Below are 17,962 nucleotides of genomic sequence, written 5' to 3' on the forward strand. Positions count from 1 at the left end.
GTACATTGACTTGCGGGAGAAGAGGCATCTGATGCACTAAGGTGTGCAGTTGTACCACCTGATTCCATTATTTAAAAATAGCCTAACAATTTCCAACAATATTTGAAAATAAATTATTAAGGATTTCATAACACTTAAAATATGACATAACCAATTATTCAAAAAGAACGAAAAGAAATAAAAGAATATGCACTATCAAAGTAACCATAATATCCAAAATTAATTTTCCAAACTACTAGAAAATCTTAAGATGATCATCAAAAAAGGAAGACAAGCATTTGAACATATTTTCAAAATTATTGCACACTACAATCAACGACGTGGTTCTAACAGTGATCTCAAATGAGGTTGCTCTGTAAGAGTAGATTGGAAGTCTTCTGGTTCTGGTGCTTCTAGCTTGTCCACTTCGCTAGTCATTCGCCTTGGTGAATGTATGACCACCCACCAATCAGGATATTTCAAATCCCTTGAATAGAACACTTGATGGGCTTCTTTAGCACAAATGGCCGGCTCATCTAACATTTTGTTGGAACTCTTAAGCCGATTAAAATTTACCACCACCAAGTTAGAGTCTGGGCATAGCTTACATCCATTGGTCTTATCTTCCACCCTAACCCAGTCACAATAAAACACCACTTCCTTGAAATTTGTGTAATTCACCTCTAGTATCTGTTTGATGACTCCATACCACCTAGCGAGGCGATCGATAGGATTTTTATCTTTCCTACTTGATGTAAATGTAGTAATTGCACTCATGCAAACACCACAGTCTTGCGTAAGAACGGTTTCATCGTGAGACTTAGTAGAAAATACATAACCATTTATGCGATACTTTCGAAAAGTTTTAGCTTTGAACAATGGCCCTCTAGCAAAGAACCACAATTCAGATGAAGTGTCGCCATTCTCCAACAACTACAGAGAGAACATACCACAATTCAAAAAGTGAAAATAACATAAAAGCATAACTTACTATCCTAATTAACAAAGACCTTATTATATAACCAGTCGATAAAATCTGTTTGTATCTCTACTTTTGTCTTTGCTATTCCTTTTCTGCTACCTCGGGAACTAGATTGCAAAGACTCACGATACTCACTATAATTTATTCAAAGAAGTTAGTATATATGTGTGAATTTATTAATAGGGAAGTAAACATTCATGCCAAAAACTAACACCTGTAGTGATCATCAAGTCCATCGACTTCCAAACGGAAAAGTAGCCATCTACGGATTTGTACAAATTGCTCCTTCGACAAAATCACATCTTTACCTTCAAGCACATAACCCTCATCGCTATATTCATCATTTTCATCTAGAAACACTTGACCAGTGGTTTTGTGATTATTGGGCTGTGAATTTGGAATGTACTCCATTGCATACCTAACAGACTCTGAGACAAGATACGACTCTGCAATCGATCCTTCAACAAATCGTTTGTTACTGGGTATATTTTTGCACTCCTTCATTGACCTAATTAAGTGATAAACCCATGAATGCATTTATTAATTTTATTTAAAAGCAAGGAAAAAAAATTGGGATTGAAAGAAGAATTATTTACCGCTCAAATGGATACATCCAACGATCTCGAGCTGGTCCACACATCAATGCCTCATCAGCTAGATGCATAACAAGGTGAATGCTAATATCAAAAAATGATGGTGGAAAGTACTTTTCCAGCACGCACAACGCCTCTGCAACCATGTACTTGGCATCTTGGATTTCTTTCCTAATTACAACTTTCGAACACAAAAGGTTAAAAATAAGCTTATCGATGAAGAGCTTTCCGCAAATCGGGATGAGTTGGAAAAGCATGTTGAAGTAGCACGGGCAAAAGATATTGCATAATCACATGATAGTCGTGTGACTTCATTACAAGCAAACCAAAAGCGGATCAAGGCCGACAATGTTACTTTCGAGATTAGATGAAAACCCGAAGGGAGCCTCAAAGTTTTCAAAGTTTTAAGGAAATCCATCTTCTCGCCTTATCTAGGAAGAACGGTCTTTGTAGGGTTTAACTTGTTTCCCACTTGTGGTCGGTTTGCATCCATCGATCCCGGTGTATGCCAAGTTCCCTCATATCCTCTCGTGCACGGATCAGTATCTTTCGATTTGTCTTTCTTATTAAGGATCATGTCTAGTATGTGCTCTCTGCAACATTCTTTTCAATGTGCATCACATCAATAACATGACGAAACTTTGTGATAGATCCAAGAAACAAGAAAAATAATATGGACTTTCTATACCATGCCGATGTAACTTCATTACCTTCATTGTCGTCAACCACAATTTGACCACCTCTCTTCCGCTTCGACCCGGTTTTATACTTCACATAACTCAATGTTTGCAAAAGTACATCGCCATTTAATCGTTGAGGAGGAGTTCTACGCTCTTCTTTCTTGCTACCCATTAGTCCCAAGTACTTGTCGTTCCTGAACGGGTGATTACCTTTAAGGAATATACGGTAATCTAAGTATACATTTTTCCAACTATACTTCAAATATATGGAAGAAGTATTGTCACCACAAACAGGACAAGCTTTGTAACCATGTGTTACGCAGCCCGCTAAGTTTCCATATGCAGGCAAATCATGGATACCCCACATTAGCATAGCCTTCAAAGTGAAGTTTTCTCTTTTGTTCATGTCATAAGCCGGCACTCCTTCTCCACAACTCTTTCAACTCATCGTACAATGGTTCAAGAAAAACATCGATGTCTCTTTTTGGTGCCTTTGGACCGGGTATAAGTAAAGACAACATCTGAAACTCTGCTTTCATGCACATAGAAGGGGGGAGATTGTAAGGCACAGTGATAACAGGCCAACAACTATAACTAGTAGACTGAATGCCACGCGGATTAAACCTATCGGTTGCAATTGCAAGCCAAACATTGCACTGCTCATTAGCAAAGTTTGGCCACTTTTCTTTACAAATTTTCCACTGACCTGAATCAATTGGATGACGCATATAAGTCGTAGAAGTCTTTGCTCGTGCATGCCATGTCATCTCATGCGCTATCCACGGTATAGTATACAACCGCTTGAGTCTTGGAATTAAAGGAAAATGTCTTAGTACCTTGTTATGCTCCTTGGAATTCTTCTTCCCTTTACTCCCCTCCTTAACTTTAAACCTTGGTGCTTGGCACTCGGGACATTCTGTCAAATCTTTGTTCGTCTTCCAATATAAGATACAATTGTTCTCCTGCGCATGAATGCACGTAGCCTTCATCCCTAAGTCTTTCAACATCTCCTTCATTCTTGGATATTTCTCGGGGAGGGTGTTACCTTTAGGCAACCATCGCCTCAACAAGGATAAAGTATCTTGTCATACCGGTTCGGACCAACCAAATTCCTTCTTTACATTATGAAGTTCTACAAGTCTTTGAGAGAGTTGTCTCAGGACCCTCACATGTAGGATACAATTTTTTCAGTTGCTTTTTTCTTATAATCGTAATACCTCTTTCCTAAGTCCGGTTCGAGAACATAAGGTTCATCAAATTCAATTCCCAAACTGCCATCACCACACCGCATCACCGTGTAATCTAAAAAAGCGAGTTGACAAAATTTCCCATCCCAATCCCGACATCCCCAATGGTTTCTTCCTCGGTGTCCCCCATCTCAAACCCATCATCAACCGAGGTTTTTTCCCCAATATTTGCAACCAATGGAGGATGAACAGCAGCGTTAGATAAGTTCTCACCGTGTAAAGTCCATACACGATAGGACTTCTCTATACCTTTTGAGATTAAATGGTATCCAACCTCTTTATAAGTCAACCAATACCTATTCCGACACTTCTTGCACGGACAAGGACACTTCTTCCCGCCCAACTTCCACAATGCAAATTTAAGAAAAACCTCAACTCCCAATGAATAGACTAGACTACCCTCTTTTCGTTTTCACTCATCCATTCTTTGTCTATTGGTTCTGACATTCTATACTATATTTAGAAACCAGGGAAAATAATAGTCAACATAAATACCAATTAGCTAGTTTTCCAACTATGTATAAACAAAAAATAAGAAAGAAGCGACATCATAAATATAAATAATATACACTTTACATGTGTAAAATAAAAAACTAAATAAAAACAAGTAAATAAGTCCATTCAATCCTAAATACGACATGTTTTTATTATAACTAAGGAATAATACTCTTCAAAGAAATATACACGGTCCCTTTCACCAAGTAAATATTTTTTCAGTTGAAAAGATAAGATTCAAATGTAGGTAACATTGTTTTCAATCCATATGGGCAGCAACAGTTAGAACACTAATTAATTTTGCAGGTGTATAGCTCGTCGCTTAATGCAACATATAATTTCCACCATATCTACAACTCAAAACTAACAAATACAATGAATATATATCATGCGCCCATATTTTCAAAATGAAAGAGGCACTAGGAAATTGTATTTGTGAGTACAGATGCTACTTTAGCACTACCTATTGATTTGCTTTATTCTAGTGGAAGGCAACTAATGCAATTAAAAATGCACCGACCTAAAAGAAAAGGTCTAGCCTAGTTATATTCTTATATCCTCAACAACTAATTATCACATTTCAAATAGTATGTAATCCAGGAGCTATGTACATAACCAACAAGGAAGCAAACTTTTATAACCACTTCTATTAAACCAATAAAGATTAATATTTTACCTCAAAATTATACTTAGCTGCAACAAGTGAAACTTTTGAGAAAATCAGTCAACCCTTCAAAAAGGAAACATATCAAGTATGAGAAAAAAAACAGATACACAATAGATAAGTGTCATACCCCAATATTTTCAGAAAATTGTATCCACTACTCCACTAACACATCTCTCTTTCTCAATGAATAAAAAATAATAATTACGGAATCACTAACTAAAAGAAATTCTATCTTACGTTGTTTCTCTAAGCCAACCGCCTAGTATGCACTACTCCCACTTACAAATCACAGCACAACAACAAATTGAGGGTGCTATGAATAGATTAACATACAATCAATCAAGTATTTTCCAAAGAATTCTCAATCAAATTATGCATACATTCGACTAATCTGAACAACAATCAACAAATCCAACTTAACGGTATTCTCTAAACATGAAGTTCATTGAGTATTTCAAGATTAATTTCTATTTAATCTTGAAATTAGCTCAAAACACTAACAAGGATCTCTATTAGAAAAATAAAAACAATGATTTCATTATAGTTTCTCATTAGTGCAAAAACATGTTTACAAACAACCAAGAGTAGAGAGAGAGAGAGTCAGCAAAAAAGTAACTTTTTTAAATCAAGAATCTATGAAGAGATTGACTTGGTTCGTCGAGAATGAGAAATCGTAGAAGATGCGAATAGAAACTAGGGTTCTTCAGAGAGAGAGAGAGTGTTTTTTTTTTTGTTTCCTGCCGTACGAAAAAAGAGGCGAGATTAGAATTCCTTTTCTAATTGTTAGCCGAAAAAAATAAGAAAAAAGAAGGTGGAAATGTGACCGCGTTACCAAATTTGCCCGCTTGTGATATTTGTTTTATTTTTCAATTTATTATGCATATTTGTTTCCTTTTCTAACGGATATAAATGTTAGCATATCCCAAAATAACTGTGAAAACATTATTAAATATTAATTCAAGATTTTAAGTAACACTTGTTGTAGTAAGTAACGGATATAACTGTTACTGCATCAGTAACAGTTATATCCGTTACCTATTGAAAATTTGCACTGTTACAAAATGGCTATTATGGTGTAGTGATGATAGCAAAGGCTGAGAGTAATGGAGATATCCATGGTATTAAAATCAAGAGGAATGCTCCCCCTATTACTCATCTCCTGTATGCTGATGATCTTATTTTATTCACTAAATCTAATATGGCAGAAAGTGGAAAGCTTAAGATCATCCTTGAGAATTACTGCAAAGCTTCTGGACAAAAGATAAATTTTGGTAAGTCTAGTATCTTTTGCAGTAAAAATGTCCATAAAATGCATAGTAAGATCTTAAAAAGATTTTGGAAGATGAAATTCTTTGATAGAAAGGACAAATATTTTGGGGTTCCTATTGTTCTTTCCCAAAAGAGGAAAGAGGATTTTGACTTCCTGGTGGATAAAGTGCATAATAAGATAAAGGGGTAGAGGGCAAAAGTCATTGCTCAACCTGAGAGGACTACCCTCATACAAGTTGTAGCTCAGGCTACACCTCCTTTTGCTATGGCCACCTACAAGCTCCCTCGATCTACTTGCCAGAAGGTTGATAAAGCTTGTAGAAATTTTTGGTGACATGGGTAGGAAAATAGCAACAGTATCCACACCACAGGGTGGGATAGTATATGCAAACCTAAGGCCTTGGGAGGCCTAGGGCTGAGGAAAGCTGGTGATATGAACAAGGTTATGCTTGCAAAACTGGCCTGGAAAGCTCTTATAGATAACACTTCTATATGGGCAAAAACTTTTCTAGTTGTTTATAGGAAGTTCTAGTTTGATATTAAAGCTAAACCCCCACCTTGGGCCTCCTGGTTCTGGAAGGGAGTCCATAAGACTGCTAGGGATCCCTGACCAACTAGCAAATCTAGGGCGAGTATCAGCAACCATGTCTATGTTAGGACAAAGACAACGAAAGTACTAATAAAACCAAATCTCTAAAAGTCCTGTGAATCCTGCAATATGAGGACTTCTACTTTCGAATGTCTATGAAGATTTATCTAACGCCGATATCAATGTGGCATATACTGAGCTACTAAGGTCATAATCTCTCATATTATGCAAATCAGAAATATAAGCATAATATCCAAGTCGTACCATAGAATGACCATTTGGAAACAGAACATGCCCAATAAAAAACATAAAAAAAGTCCTAACATACACCAGCACCCTTACTACCAAGTAGAACAGTCAAAGCTAACTCCGCTCGTGTATCAGGATCCAAGAGGGGTTCCATATATGCATTCTTAATATGAGATAACTTAATACCAGAAGAATCATAAGCATCCGTATCCAAGCGAGAAAAAATCACAAACATACTATCAATATTCTCATAATTTGTATTAAAAGGTATCGGTTGGCCTATACCGATACTCAACCCAGAAATCATAGTGAAGTCTAGTGGTGTGAATCCTAACCCCGCACAAGGAAAATGAAATGTATGAGTTGCATTCCACCATCTTTCTACTAAAGCTATGACCAATGTCGAATTAGTCTTCTCATAATCTACAACAACCAAAAAACCCAAAAGTGTACACAGAATACTATCTCTAATATGTACAAACTCATCCAAACTCTTAATAACCTTTCACCAAGTAAAGCCGATCTAACACCAAGTAAAACTGATCTAACTTGGTAGTCAATAACTTGGCGATATTATGAAAAAATAATAATACATATAAGATAAATAATTAATTGGTCCAACTCAACTAATTAATGCATAATATTCAAAATATTTAATCAAAACTAATTAATTACCCGAGAATTAGTCACATCACTTTCGACACGCGTAGAAAACACAATTTGCATATGAAGTGTTGCACCGGGATTAAATTGCCAATCGAAGTCGTTCATTTGATACTCAAGTACATAGGGATGTTCATCAGTCGGTAGCGACATCCTCGGCTTCTTCTCCCCCACCGTCTTGTATTTCCTCGGGTTCTTCTACCTCTACTTCATCGCCAATGTCGTTTGTATACTGCCAATATATATCGTTATCACCGTCGAAAAGTTGAAAATGATCCATATAAAATTTCAAGAGTTTAGGTAGGTTTTTTTTTTTTTTTTTTTACTAATAAGAGGGTTTATAATTGAGAGAAAAATTAAAAGTGATTGAACCGTGCGGTTTTGGTCATCTTTATATAGAAATAGCACGCGGTGTTGAGAACACCGCCCGGTTTTTGGAAAACCGCGTGAGCTTGGGCTTGTCAGATGAGCTTTAGTGGTGCGGTTTTGAAAAAACCGCGTAGGCTATATGACGCGGTTTATCCAAAATCGCGTCATTTAATGTTGAAAATTTGATGTTGCTCCTAAAAATTGTTAGTGTTTTTTTGGTTTGGTTAAAAAATTTGGTGTTTTTTTGGTTTCTCTCCTACAAATGCTCTAAGTATCATAAGTCATAACCTAAGTAGTGTTATGTGTCCGTTTTATCTAGAGAGAATGCACATTTTTACGTCTATATTTCTTGTTCTTGCTTGTTGGTGAAACCTGCTTCCATCGGAACCTTTGTAGCTGGCATTAGCATAAGCTTGTGTTTCCTCTTTTTAATGTAGAAGTTAGAACCACTAGCTATGGAAATGATCACCACACTTGAGAGGCAGACACATGAGGCTAAACTTTTAGCACCTTTCGAATGTGCAGACTGTCTCAAAGAGAGCCTCAACATTTCTTAGATAGACTTCTCCTACTCCATCAGATTCTTCTGTTGCAGGGAGCCGCCTGGGCCCTCACATTTAGGTCTAGAAAAAGGCCCTTGGAAAGACAGTAAAGACTACTTATATGTATCCCTTATGCTAGTCCAAGCCCAATACTTAAATCCTCCTATATTAATTAGATTATAAGTCTGCATTTTTACATCTCATAGCTTCGGCGGACCGCTTCCGTTCATCTTCGGCATAAGAGCACTCGATCAGTGAGCTATTACGCACTTTTTCAAGGGTGGCTGCTTCTAGGCAAACCCAGTGGCTGTCTCTGCACCCTACCTCCTTTATCACTGAGCGATCATTTAGGGAACTTAGCTACATGGCCCAATTCCAATAATCAAACCCACTAAACCAAACGCAGCCTACTTGTCACAATATAACCCCAAAAAAATGAATAGCTTTATTTAAAACGAATTAGAACAAAAGAATATTGAACGTGCATGCAAATGCAAAGATAAGAAGTGGCAATGCTAGTATTGTTGTACGTTTGTGTCTTGCTATTTTGTTACCCTTGTAGTAGGTAAAAGACATGCTTGGACACAAGGCAATACACCCTTGGTCCTCAAGACTCAAGAGTGAGATGTCTCTGCCGCCAAAAAAAAAACACTCTTCTCTCTCGTTTCTCAATAACTCCTCTCAAGTCCGACAACCAAATCATTTTCTATGAGATTTAGGTAAGCCGATTATTTAATTATTGTTTTGTTCAATTTCAATTATTATCCTTTGCTGTGTTAATCTGAGTCTCCAACTTGGTTTTCTTAGTTTGCTTTTGTCATTTCAATTTATCTTTCAAGTATTGAGTCACAGTATAATGTTTTGAACGAAGAAGCCCCGAGGAATCCGACGTGATAATCTATAATGCTGCTGGAAAGCCATTATGTAAACCTTTCTTTTCTTTTTCCATTGTCTAGTGGTGATAATCAAATATGATTGAGTTGTATCTTGTTGGCTGCAAAGTTGCTCCCAACAACTTCTCTTCTGCCCAAAGAGTTTTTACTAACTTTCAAAAGGCAGCAGCTTGTCCCCATAACAGTAGAAGATTTTTTTTGCGCCATTTTGGAGGTGAGCTACAAGAGGGGTCAGAATATTCAGTTCTTGAATCTAGTTGCCTACAACATTGGTTCAAGAATTGGAAAGAATTAAGAAAGAATAAGCTCACTGCAAGTACTTTTTTGCTGGGGCTATTGGTTTCTGGCCTGGAAGGAGAGTTCAACTCTGGAAAGAGAAGATTGGTGCAATCGAGCCATTTTCAGGAAACCTGGCCACCATTTGGGGTGATATTAAGGAACACGAAGCGCTCGAAAGGTACAAGCTTTTAACAGGAAACACTGTCTTGTTTACCGATTTTCAGGTCTATCGTAACAATAATCTTAATGATAATGATGATAACTGGCTTGGATGTTCACCGGACGGTGTTGTTGATAATGTTGTTTATGGATTGCCGTATCGTGGTGTGCTTGAGATTAAGTGTCCTTACTATGACGGAGATAAACAAAAATCTTACCCATGGTCACGGATTCCACTACGTTGTATTCCACAAGCACAGGGTTTGATGGAGATATTAGATAAAGACTGGATGGATTTATATTGTTGGACTGCTAATGGGAGTAGTTTATTTAGATTATATAGAGATCAGGCGTACTGGGAGCTAATGGAAGTAGCCTTATCCGATTTCTGGTTCAAGCAGGTTCTCCCTGGAAGGGATCTGTACAGGAAATATCCATTCATTAATCCTCTCATTCTGTTGAGATCACTTAGGCCAGCTCCCAGACACGAGCTTTGTCCTTCCATTGTTATTGCGAGCAAATACCTTGTTGACAACTCGGTGTTATTGATGCGGGGAAATACAGGGGAGACTGCAATTGGAACCATCTCGGATTGTCCTCAGTTGAGATATGATCAAATGCAAAGTAACGAGGTGAGAAGGCAATACTTGCAGAGGAGCTAGTACACTGCGGTCTAGGCTTGTTATTCTCCCTTGCTTCCAAGTTGAATTGATTACAAAGTTAAAGGCAAAGGCAAATCTGGTAGGAGTTGAGAACTCTCCTACACTTTGTTTCATTTTGAATTAGATACTAATTTTTGACAAAAAGTAAATCCAACTAATTTCAATATGTGGGAAGATGTTTTCCAATTTAGTACCATCGAAAGGACTAAGTTGGTTGCATAAACATCAATTGTATGCAAAAACTTTTACTAGATATTCTCTTATTTATATCTGAAGATGCAAAAACTAGTTGGTGATAATCCCTATTTTTACTTCTTTTTTTGTTTTTAATTCTGTAGAGAGGGAGCAAGAATGGAAGTACACCTGCACCCTTTATACTGAATTTTCTTAGCTTTCTCACTGAAAGTGAACCTTCTCTATATGGATCTATTATTACTTAATTCATGGTCTTGCATCGTTCTTCTTCTGTAGCCTGTTGGTGTCGTTGGAGTGATTACAGCTTGGAACTTCCCTTTAGCAAGGTTCACTCCCAAGGTATTTCTACTTTAATCACTATGGTGTTGCAGCTTGAGATTTTGAATATGGATGACTTTTTGCTTGATGCATTTATGCTTTTTTAAAGATCATAAGCTCCTTATTTATGTTGTTTCAGGTCACCCCTGCTCTACTTGTGGTTGTACAGCGGTTATCAATCCCTCTGAACTTACACACACCCCCTGACAGCTTTAGCAGCAGCCGAGCTTTCTCTTCAAGCTGGCATACCACCGGTAAACTTTACTGCATATATATTAAAACAATGGCCAGCATTGTCGTCCTTATAGTTCCATTATTTCTTTTCACATTACCGTTTTTTCTTTCCACTGGCCATTTTATTTCTTTTTAGTCAATTAGAAACTTTGGGTTGCAACTGAACCATTTGAACTTCTGGTGTATCAATTCCTTTGGTTTTACTTGATATTATGAGTTTTGCAATTGACATCAACTGAACTGTTTTGGTGGCTTCAAAGAAATCCTATGTTTAATAATTCTCATATCTTATGTTTTGAATGTTCTCATTCTGAGTGACGGCTTTCGAACTTCATGGACAGTTACTTCCTCATATTCATTTGGTTTCATATTTTCATGAAAACATAATATTTCCCTTCACTGATACCATTATAAAGTTTCCACTGTGAATTCATGCACCACCACCCTTTATCTTTTTACTGCCTCTTGCAACTCATTAACTTTGAAGTCATATAAACCAGGGTGAAGTATTGGGGAAATGCTTCTGAAATTGGAGACACTATTCTTGAGAGTCCACAGGTGAAGTACCTTTCGATGCCTGAACTCTCTCTTTGGATTGTGACTTGAACTAGTCTCCTTGTGGAGTTGCAGTTAGTATTTCAACATTGGCATTTTCTTTTTCTTTTTTCCCATTTTAGGCGAGGAAGATCACATTCACAGGCTCAACCGCTGTTGGAAAGAAATTGATGGCAGCTGCAGCAGGAACAATTAAAAAGGTAGATGCAATATATGAAGAAAAACTTCAATGTACTGGATCCTGCACTTTTATGATCGATGCATATCATAAATGTGCGATATAAATCACTTACCATATAACTCTTGTTAAAGGATTAGACTTGTTCTGAGTACGTTGAAGTACAAATGATACAATAGGCCTTGAATCTTAGACGTTTAGTAAGCACTGCATATATCTTTTTGGTAGAATACACCACATTGCTAATTTGGCAGTGAGAGGAAGTGTAAGTTCTAACTCGAGTTAGCATGTGAAGTATAAATTATCATGCATATTTGTTCCTCAAGTATTCTTCAATTTGCATGGGTTCTCAAACCCTTGGATCTTTACATATGAATTTATGTAGGTTATGTATACATGCTCGTGTTGTTACTAATGTGAGGCCTGGGACACTGGGATGTTGTTTTAGATTCGTACATCATGTATATGAGCTTTTATATCTATTAAATGTAGTCACTTCTAATTAGATTTCTATTTTCTAGTATGAATGATCTTTGTTACTCTATTGTACACTTTTTTGCTATCAGTACAATAACCTTGAACAAAAAGAAAAAACAGAAAAAGAAAAAGAAAAAAAGGTTATAGTATAATTTCTTATTCTTGATCCCCATGTTTTTGTTCAATTAGTAATGCTATGGATGTAGATGGTACGCTTCCTTAATTTGTGTGTGAACTTGCCCACTGAAATTGGTACGGTTAGATACTAATCCTATTATCAGTTTTAGTCTCTGATATTTGAGTTTGCGGGGACGTTTGGAATGGATTTATTTTAACAATGAGACTTGTGCAACAGTAGCATAATGGTTAGGAGGTGTCTGCGTTGGTGCTCTTTCTTGTTAAAGTTGATGTTGGTAGAAAACTAGAAACTCTCGTCGCATTCTAGAGGTTGTTGAGGTGGTGATTTATTTTTTTCACAGTAATTTTTTTTTAGTTACTGCATGGTAACTTAAAAAAGGATTACAAGCTGCTTTCTTACCCTTTTTCGTTAGCGCACACTGTCACTTATATCGGTCGAGTCTCACTGATCTGGGGAATATGAACCTTGAACCGTTTCAAAGCTTAAAGTAGTTCAATTTCCTTTGTCTAAGTGAGGGTGTTTTTTTTGTTCTTCTTTCTTTGGAGCAATCTCGTACAGTGATACACCAAAGTGACCAAACAGTCATACACCATCCCAATACACCATCCAAAATCGAATGCCCACTGCCCCAAGTAGCCTAAAGTCCTAAACAGATATCACATTGAAAGTAGTTACATGTCCTCTACACTTTAGGTCAATGCACAATGCCAATATGCCATGTCCAAAGGGGAGATTATCAGGTGGTAAGATCCACACACTTCCCTTTTTATGTTGTTTTTATTTATTTCATTTTAGGCATCCAGACCCACATCGAAATCTCGATGATGGAAGATATCATTATTTTGACGCTTTGAAAGTGTTGGTTTGACTAGAAACAATTTGCTTTCAACGATAGAATCTGAATGAAAGTTTAAAGGGTGTTTCATTTTTTACGGATACTCTTTTCATTTAAATAAAAATCTAAAACGAAGTGCTCATTTTCATTGCCTTAGTCAAAAAAAAAAAGAAAGGGCAACTAAAACCGAAGGAGTAGATTCCTTATTTTCTTCACACTTTCTTAGCTTTTGTTGGGCCATGGCAATTGGCAAACATTACATCTTCCGCTCCTATGATCCTATCATGCATTATTCATGATGAGGAAAGTTATCTGACTTGGCATCCATTTGCATTACAATACGCTACTTGACAATATGTCGAATATAATACATAGTAGTGTAACGATTTGTGAGGCATACGCACAAACGTGCAGTTTATATTGTGTTTCTGTTTCTCTGTGTAGTGGATTACAAGTAGACTTGTAGTAGAATTAATCATCATGCTAATAGTTATTTATCTATCTTGAATTTACAAGTAGCCTGGTAGCATAAATCTATCTTGAATTTGTCTACTACATGTAACGATTCAAACATTTTATGATTTTATCTAAGAAAATTGTTACTTCTTATGGTTGTGCACCAGATAAGGAGGCGAACTGCTTGCAGCTGGAGCTCCAAGTTTCCATGTAGTTGTGTTTTTAAAGTATGCACATCATCCAAATGGCCATTAGTTGGGTGCAAATCTAATTTATGTTTTTAACAAGCATGCTTTTTTTTTATATAGTCAGACATTATTGGACATGATTCAGTTATTGAACTCCGTCATATCACTGTGGTGATTCAAATGAAAGGACTAAGTTCTCTAATTTTACCAATTATACACCTAATACCAAGTTATATATACCTCAGTCTCTATCATAAATTTGAATATATATACATATATATAAGAAAGAAAGTTGAGCCAAATGCAGAAAAATTGAAGCAATTGATCGACTTAGTCAAGATTATGATCAAATTATCCAAGAACAATTATGCTAATGATGCCCATCGCATTCTTAAATGAATTATAGATAATTGACAATTATCTCATATATAGGCAATTATAATTGACTAGGGAATTGGGAACCCAGACACTATATTAGTATATTGTACTTTACGTCTTTACCAAAAAAAAAACACACACACTATATCGTACACGCCCCACCAACTATGAATCATTCAAAATCCACCATGTTTTTTTGGCCACGATGGTTTTGGAATCTCATGTGAAGTTAGGAACAAAGATAAAAAAAAAACAAAGATCAAGTTCATATGAATAAGGGCCACGGAGAAATACTAAAGCCTAGAAAAGAGAAATTCATATAGTGGCCTAGTGGGAGAAAATCTCCCTTTGATATTTAAAAGTCATTTTCCAGTTTCCATTGTCTTATTTGAAATGCGCGCAATTGTTTATTTTGGCTTATGTGTACCATACGTCGACTAAGCAGGTGTAGTGGTTATGAAAAGAATACCATAAAAAAATGTGACTCGAGGCCATTGTTTTTCCTGATTAGAGATCCAATTGATAAAATATAAATTATCATGTGGCGAACATCTCGTAGATAGCTTTCAACCAAATACGAACATAAGGGTTTATGTCCGTGTCAGCCTGTCAGGCCCTTAAGAGAAGGGGACGGGAGAAGGTTCGACATGTTTTGAAGTACCATGGCCTCATGTGTACTAAATGGTTAGGCCGGGGACCCATACATGGCCTGGTGTGTACCCGTATCACTGTGTTCTCACATGGTTATGCTATTCCACTTTTCAGTCGAAGCTTGTTACTTGAGACCAATAATCTGTACTCTCGTAAGATCCATAAGTGTCAATGTGTCATGGTGTACCATTGTAGGACCTTAGAACAGTTTTTCTTTTGTTTTTCTTGTCCCTTAAACAACTCACATTTGCTACATAATTCAGCAACTGTGGGACGAGCAATCTGGATAAGGATTAAGGAACATCATATAGACAAAACCTGTAAAAAATTAGGGTTGCACATAAGCCTCTAACTGCCAAAATGAAGCATGCAAACCCAAGAAGGTACCTTGTACGCACATAAAGTTAGTATAGATGTACACTGACTTCTTTCAAGGTTTGCATATAGTTCTCGGAGTTCTCTACTTCCACACGACGCCATCTCTCATAGAACATGTAGAATTTCACCACTTCATGACCGGATGAATGTTTTCTGTATATGGCATCCTATACAAAACCATAGCTAAAATTTCATTGTTTCAACTTCTCGAAAAAAATAAGTTAATGGTGTATAATCTTACTCCATGTTTTGCCAAAATATCTGAAAGAGCCTTCATCACTTCTTGAACCTTATCCTTCTCCACATAAAAACTAAACTTATGTGGTTGCTGCTCCGATTCTGCCTGCATTATCCACAATTTACATAAGTTAAGGTTCCAACTTCCAACTATAAAGAAAAGAAAAAACATCCAAGTAACTAATATATTGACACCTGAAACTTCAACTATGGAAACTTAGATGTTTCCTCCATAACAACATTTCTATCCCATTTCTAATTCAAATATTGCTCCCAACCATCATCTGGTACCATTGCTTCACCATAAGTTATCTCAGTTCCTACAGACATTATAGTTATATCAGGGGTTAACATTGGTTTCTCCTTCCTCAACTCTTTATAAAGTGTACACGAACGACCAGTCGAGAATTGTGACGGTAATAAGCTTCCCATAACACATTGAAACTAAGAATTGATAGATTCTCAAGATCATGATGATCAACCTGCAAATACCAAACATTATTACAGTTCCATGCTATGCACAAGGCAAACAATTAAAAGTCTCGTACCATCGTATGGTCAAGATCCGAGACTATCATAAGATGCGGGGGACCATTGAGTCCATCCATACCCGACCACATTCACTATCAGAGGCTACGCAAATTTTTGTTTAGTTTTGTTGTCTCTATTACCTTCACAAATTGTTAGATCTAAATCCTAAGGATTTTTCTTCATTTTAGTATTTCACAATGCACTCAAGTGGCCACATTAAACTGAAAGTATCCTACAGCTAATAAGTGCGGATGGTTGCAGTTAAAAGCCCTGAAACATAAGGCTTCCTCAACATTTCCCAAACTAGGGCGAGTAAGGGATTCCCTTGGTGCACTCTTTAGGTAAAGTATTAGGACAACAACATTCGTTTTCTAAATGAAGTAATGCCCTATGTTTTTCTCAAAAACAATATCAAAATGAAACAAGTATGTCAGTAAATTCTGTTATGAATCACACAATATGATAATAAATCCTTCAGAATAAAGCAGTCTTAACTCTTAAGTGTACTCTAAGCACCCCAAAAATCATTACTCATTAATAAACTTATATATAAATAGAATATAAACTTATAAATACCACACACATAGATACAGCAAACCCAACTTCATCATCAAAATGAATTTTTAAAGTATATTGACCAAATTTCTTGATCTATACATCAAAAACAGAACAGGAAAAAAAAAAATACCCAATCTCCCAATCAAACCTCTTCCTTCCTCAACAATTACACAGTAAAAGACATATTTACCAAGGTAAAGACATTGAGACATTTGCCATTTTTTTTTACAATTATAATCATTACTCTCTTTGTGAAGGACTTCTCCAAAACCCAGTACTGTAAAATTTATCCCACATCTCTTTTTCCAATTCCATAACTTCTTCTTCATTCAATTTCTCCACTTTATTTTCCACTTTAAACATCTCAACAGAAACAGGATGTACTTGAAACTCTCCATCTTCTTCACAACCACACCCACAAGTTTTCCTCTGAGGAAACAATCCAGCATTCATTAACCTCTTTCTCCTCTTCTTCTTCAAAGCCTTTCGACACAAACCAGCTGGAAGCTTATAAACAGCAAGAACAAGTAAATTCATCAATCCACATGGACAACAACAACACACAGCTGCACATTCCGCTGTAGTCCCACCGGCTACTTCTGCAAATCGCATGTTGTTTCCAGTTGCTGAAGGAGGAGGGTTTTTCAATAAAAGGGGTTGTCTTCGATTTGATTGCGAAGGCGTTCGTAACACAATTTGCCTTGTCATCGCAATTTCGATGAAAAAAAACAATCTTTTTCACCCCCAAGATTCCAGAATACTCAAGAACCTTCAAAAAAGAAGATGTTAGAGAGGAAAAGAAGAAACCTGCTGCTGCTCCATGTATGAATGGAGAGAAGCGAGGTTTGAATGTATGGGCTAAAAAAAAAAAACTAGGCTTTTCAAGAAAGTGATAAATGGAGATATTTTTTAGACTTGACCTCAAAAATGAAAAGTTGTGGATTTCGTTGGTTTAAAAACGATTCTCTCTCCTGAAAACTCGTTCAAAATGACTTCCAAGTTTATTTCGTTGTCTTTCAAAGTCTCTAAATATAGAACGAGTCCTCAACTAAAAACCCTGGAGAGACAAGGAAAAGAGTTGTGTTTGTTTGGTTTTAAATAAGCGTGGAAGGTAACTGATTATTAGGAATATGATCTGGTGCGACTCAAGTGTTATGTATAAGCCTATAGGGTTAGGTGTGATGGGTATGGACGGTTGTGATTTGCGATTGGGTTTGTTGGGTGTACTAGACAGAATGGGGAGTCTAGAATGCTCTAGAGAGAAGGTGGGGGTCCATGACGATGTAAAAGGTTAAACGTTTATTTTGTTTTTGTGTACTTGACTACTAGTGTCGTTT

General features: G+C 36.7%; 2 protein-coding genes and 2 pseudogenes across 3 annotated transcripts; 2 read left to right on the forward strand and 2 right to left on the reverse strand.

Annotated features, from left to right (window-relative positions):
* Window positions 1-312: 312 nt before the first annotated feature.
* Window positions 313-2,640, reverse strand: LOC147485914 (uncharacterized; annotated as a pseudogene).
* Window positions 2,641-5,724: 3,084 nt separating this feature from the next.
* On the forward strand, window positions 5,725-6,102 carry LOC147485915 (uncharacterized). Its single transcript, XM_086573611.1, has one exon. The coding sequence runs from the start codon at window positions 5,725-5,727 to the stop codon at window positions 6,100-6,102; it is 378 nt and encodes a 125-aa protein (XP_086429737.1).
* A 2,948-nt stretch (window positions 6,103-9,050) lies between these two features.
* Window positions 9,051-14,078, forward strand: LOC147485916 (uncharacterized; annotated as a pseudogene). The gene is made up of 6 exons (XR_015200912.1): window positions 9,051-10,396; window positions 10,789-10,851; window positions 10,970-11,084; window positions 11,565-11,622; window positions 11,742-11,819; window positions 13,872-14,078. The product of XR_015200912.1 is annotated as an uncharacterized LOC147485916 (transcript).
* Window positions 14,079-16,674: 2,596 nt separating this feature from the next.
* LOC147485917 (uncharacterized) lies at window positions 16,675-17,733 on the reverse strand. The gene has a single exon (XM_086570277.1). It carries the CDS (start codon window positions 17,331-17,333, stop codon window positions 16,866-16,868), a length of 468 nt encoding a protein of 155 aa, XP_086426403.1. The 5' UTR covers window positions 17,334-17,733; the 3' UTR covers window positions 16,675-16,865.
* Window positions 17,734-17,962: the final 229 nt, after the last annotated feature.

This window comes from Coptis chinensis, chromosome 7, assembly GCF_015680905.1.
Source record: "Coptis chinensis isolate HL-2020 chromosome 7, ASM1568090v1, whole genome shotgun sequence".
Taxonomy (NCBI): domain Eukaryota; kingdom Viridiplantae; phylum Streptophyta; class Magnoliopsida; order Ranunculales; family Ranunculaceae; genus Coptis; species Coptis chinensis.

What these genes read in the sequence shown, in the direction of transcription:
- LOC147485917 (XM_086570277.1), bottom strand. Translation starts at nt 17,333, where the DNA reads ATGACAAGGCAAATTGTGTTACGAACGCCTTCGCAATCAAATCGAAGA.
- LOC147485915 (XM_086573611.1), top strand. Translation starts at nt 5,725, where the DNA reads ATGATAGCAAAGGCTGAGAGTAATGGAGATATCCATGGTATTAAAATC.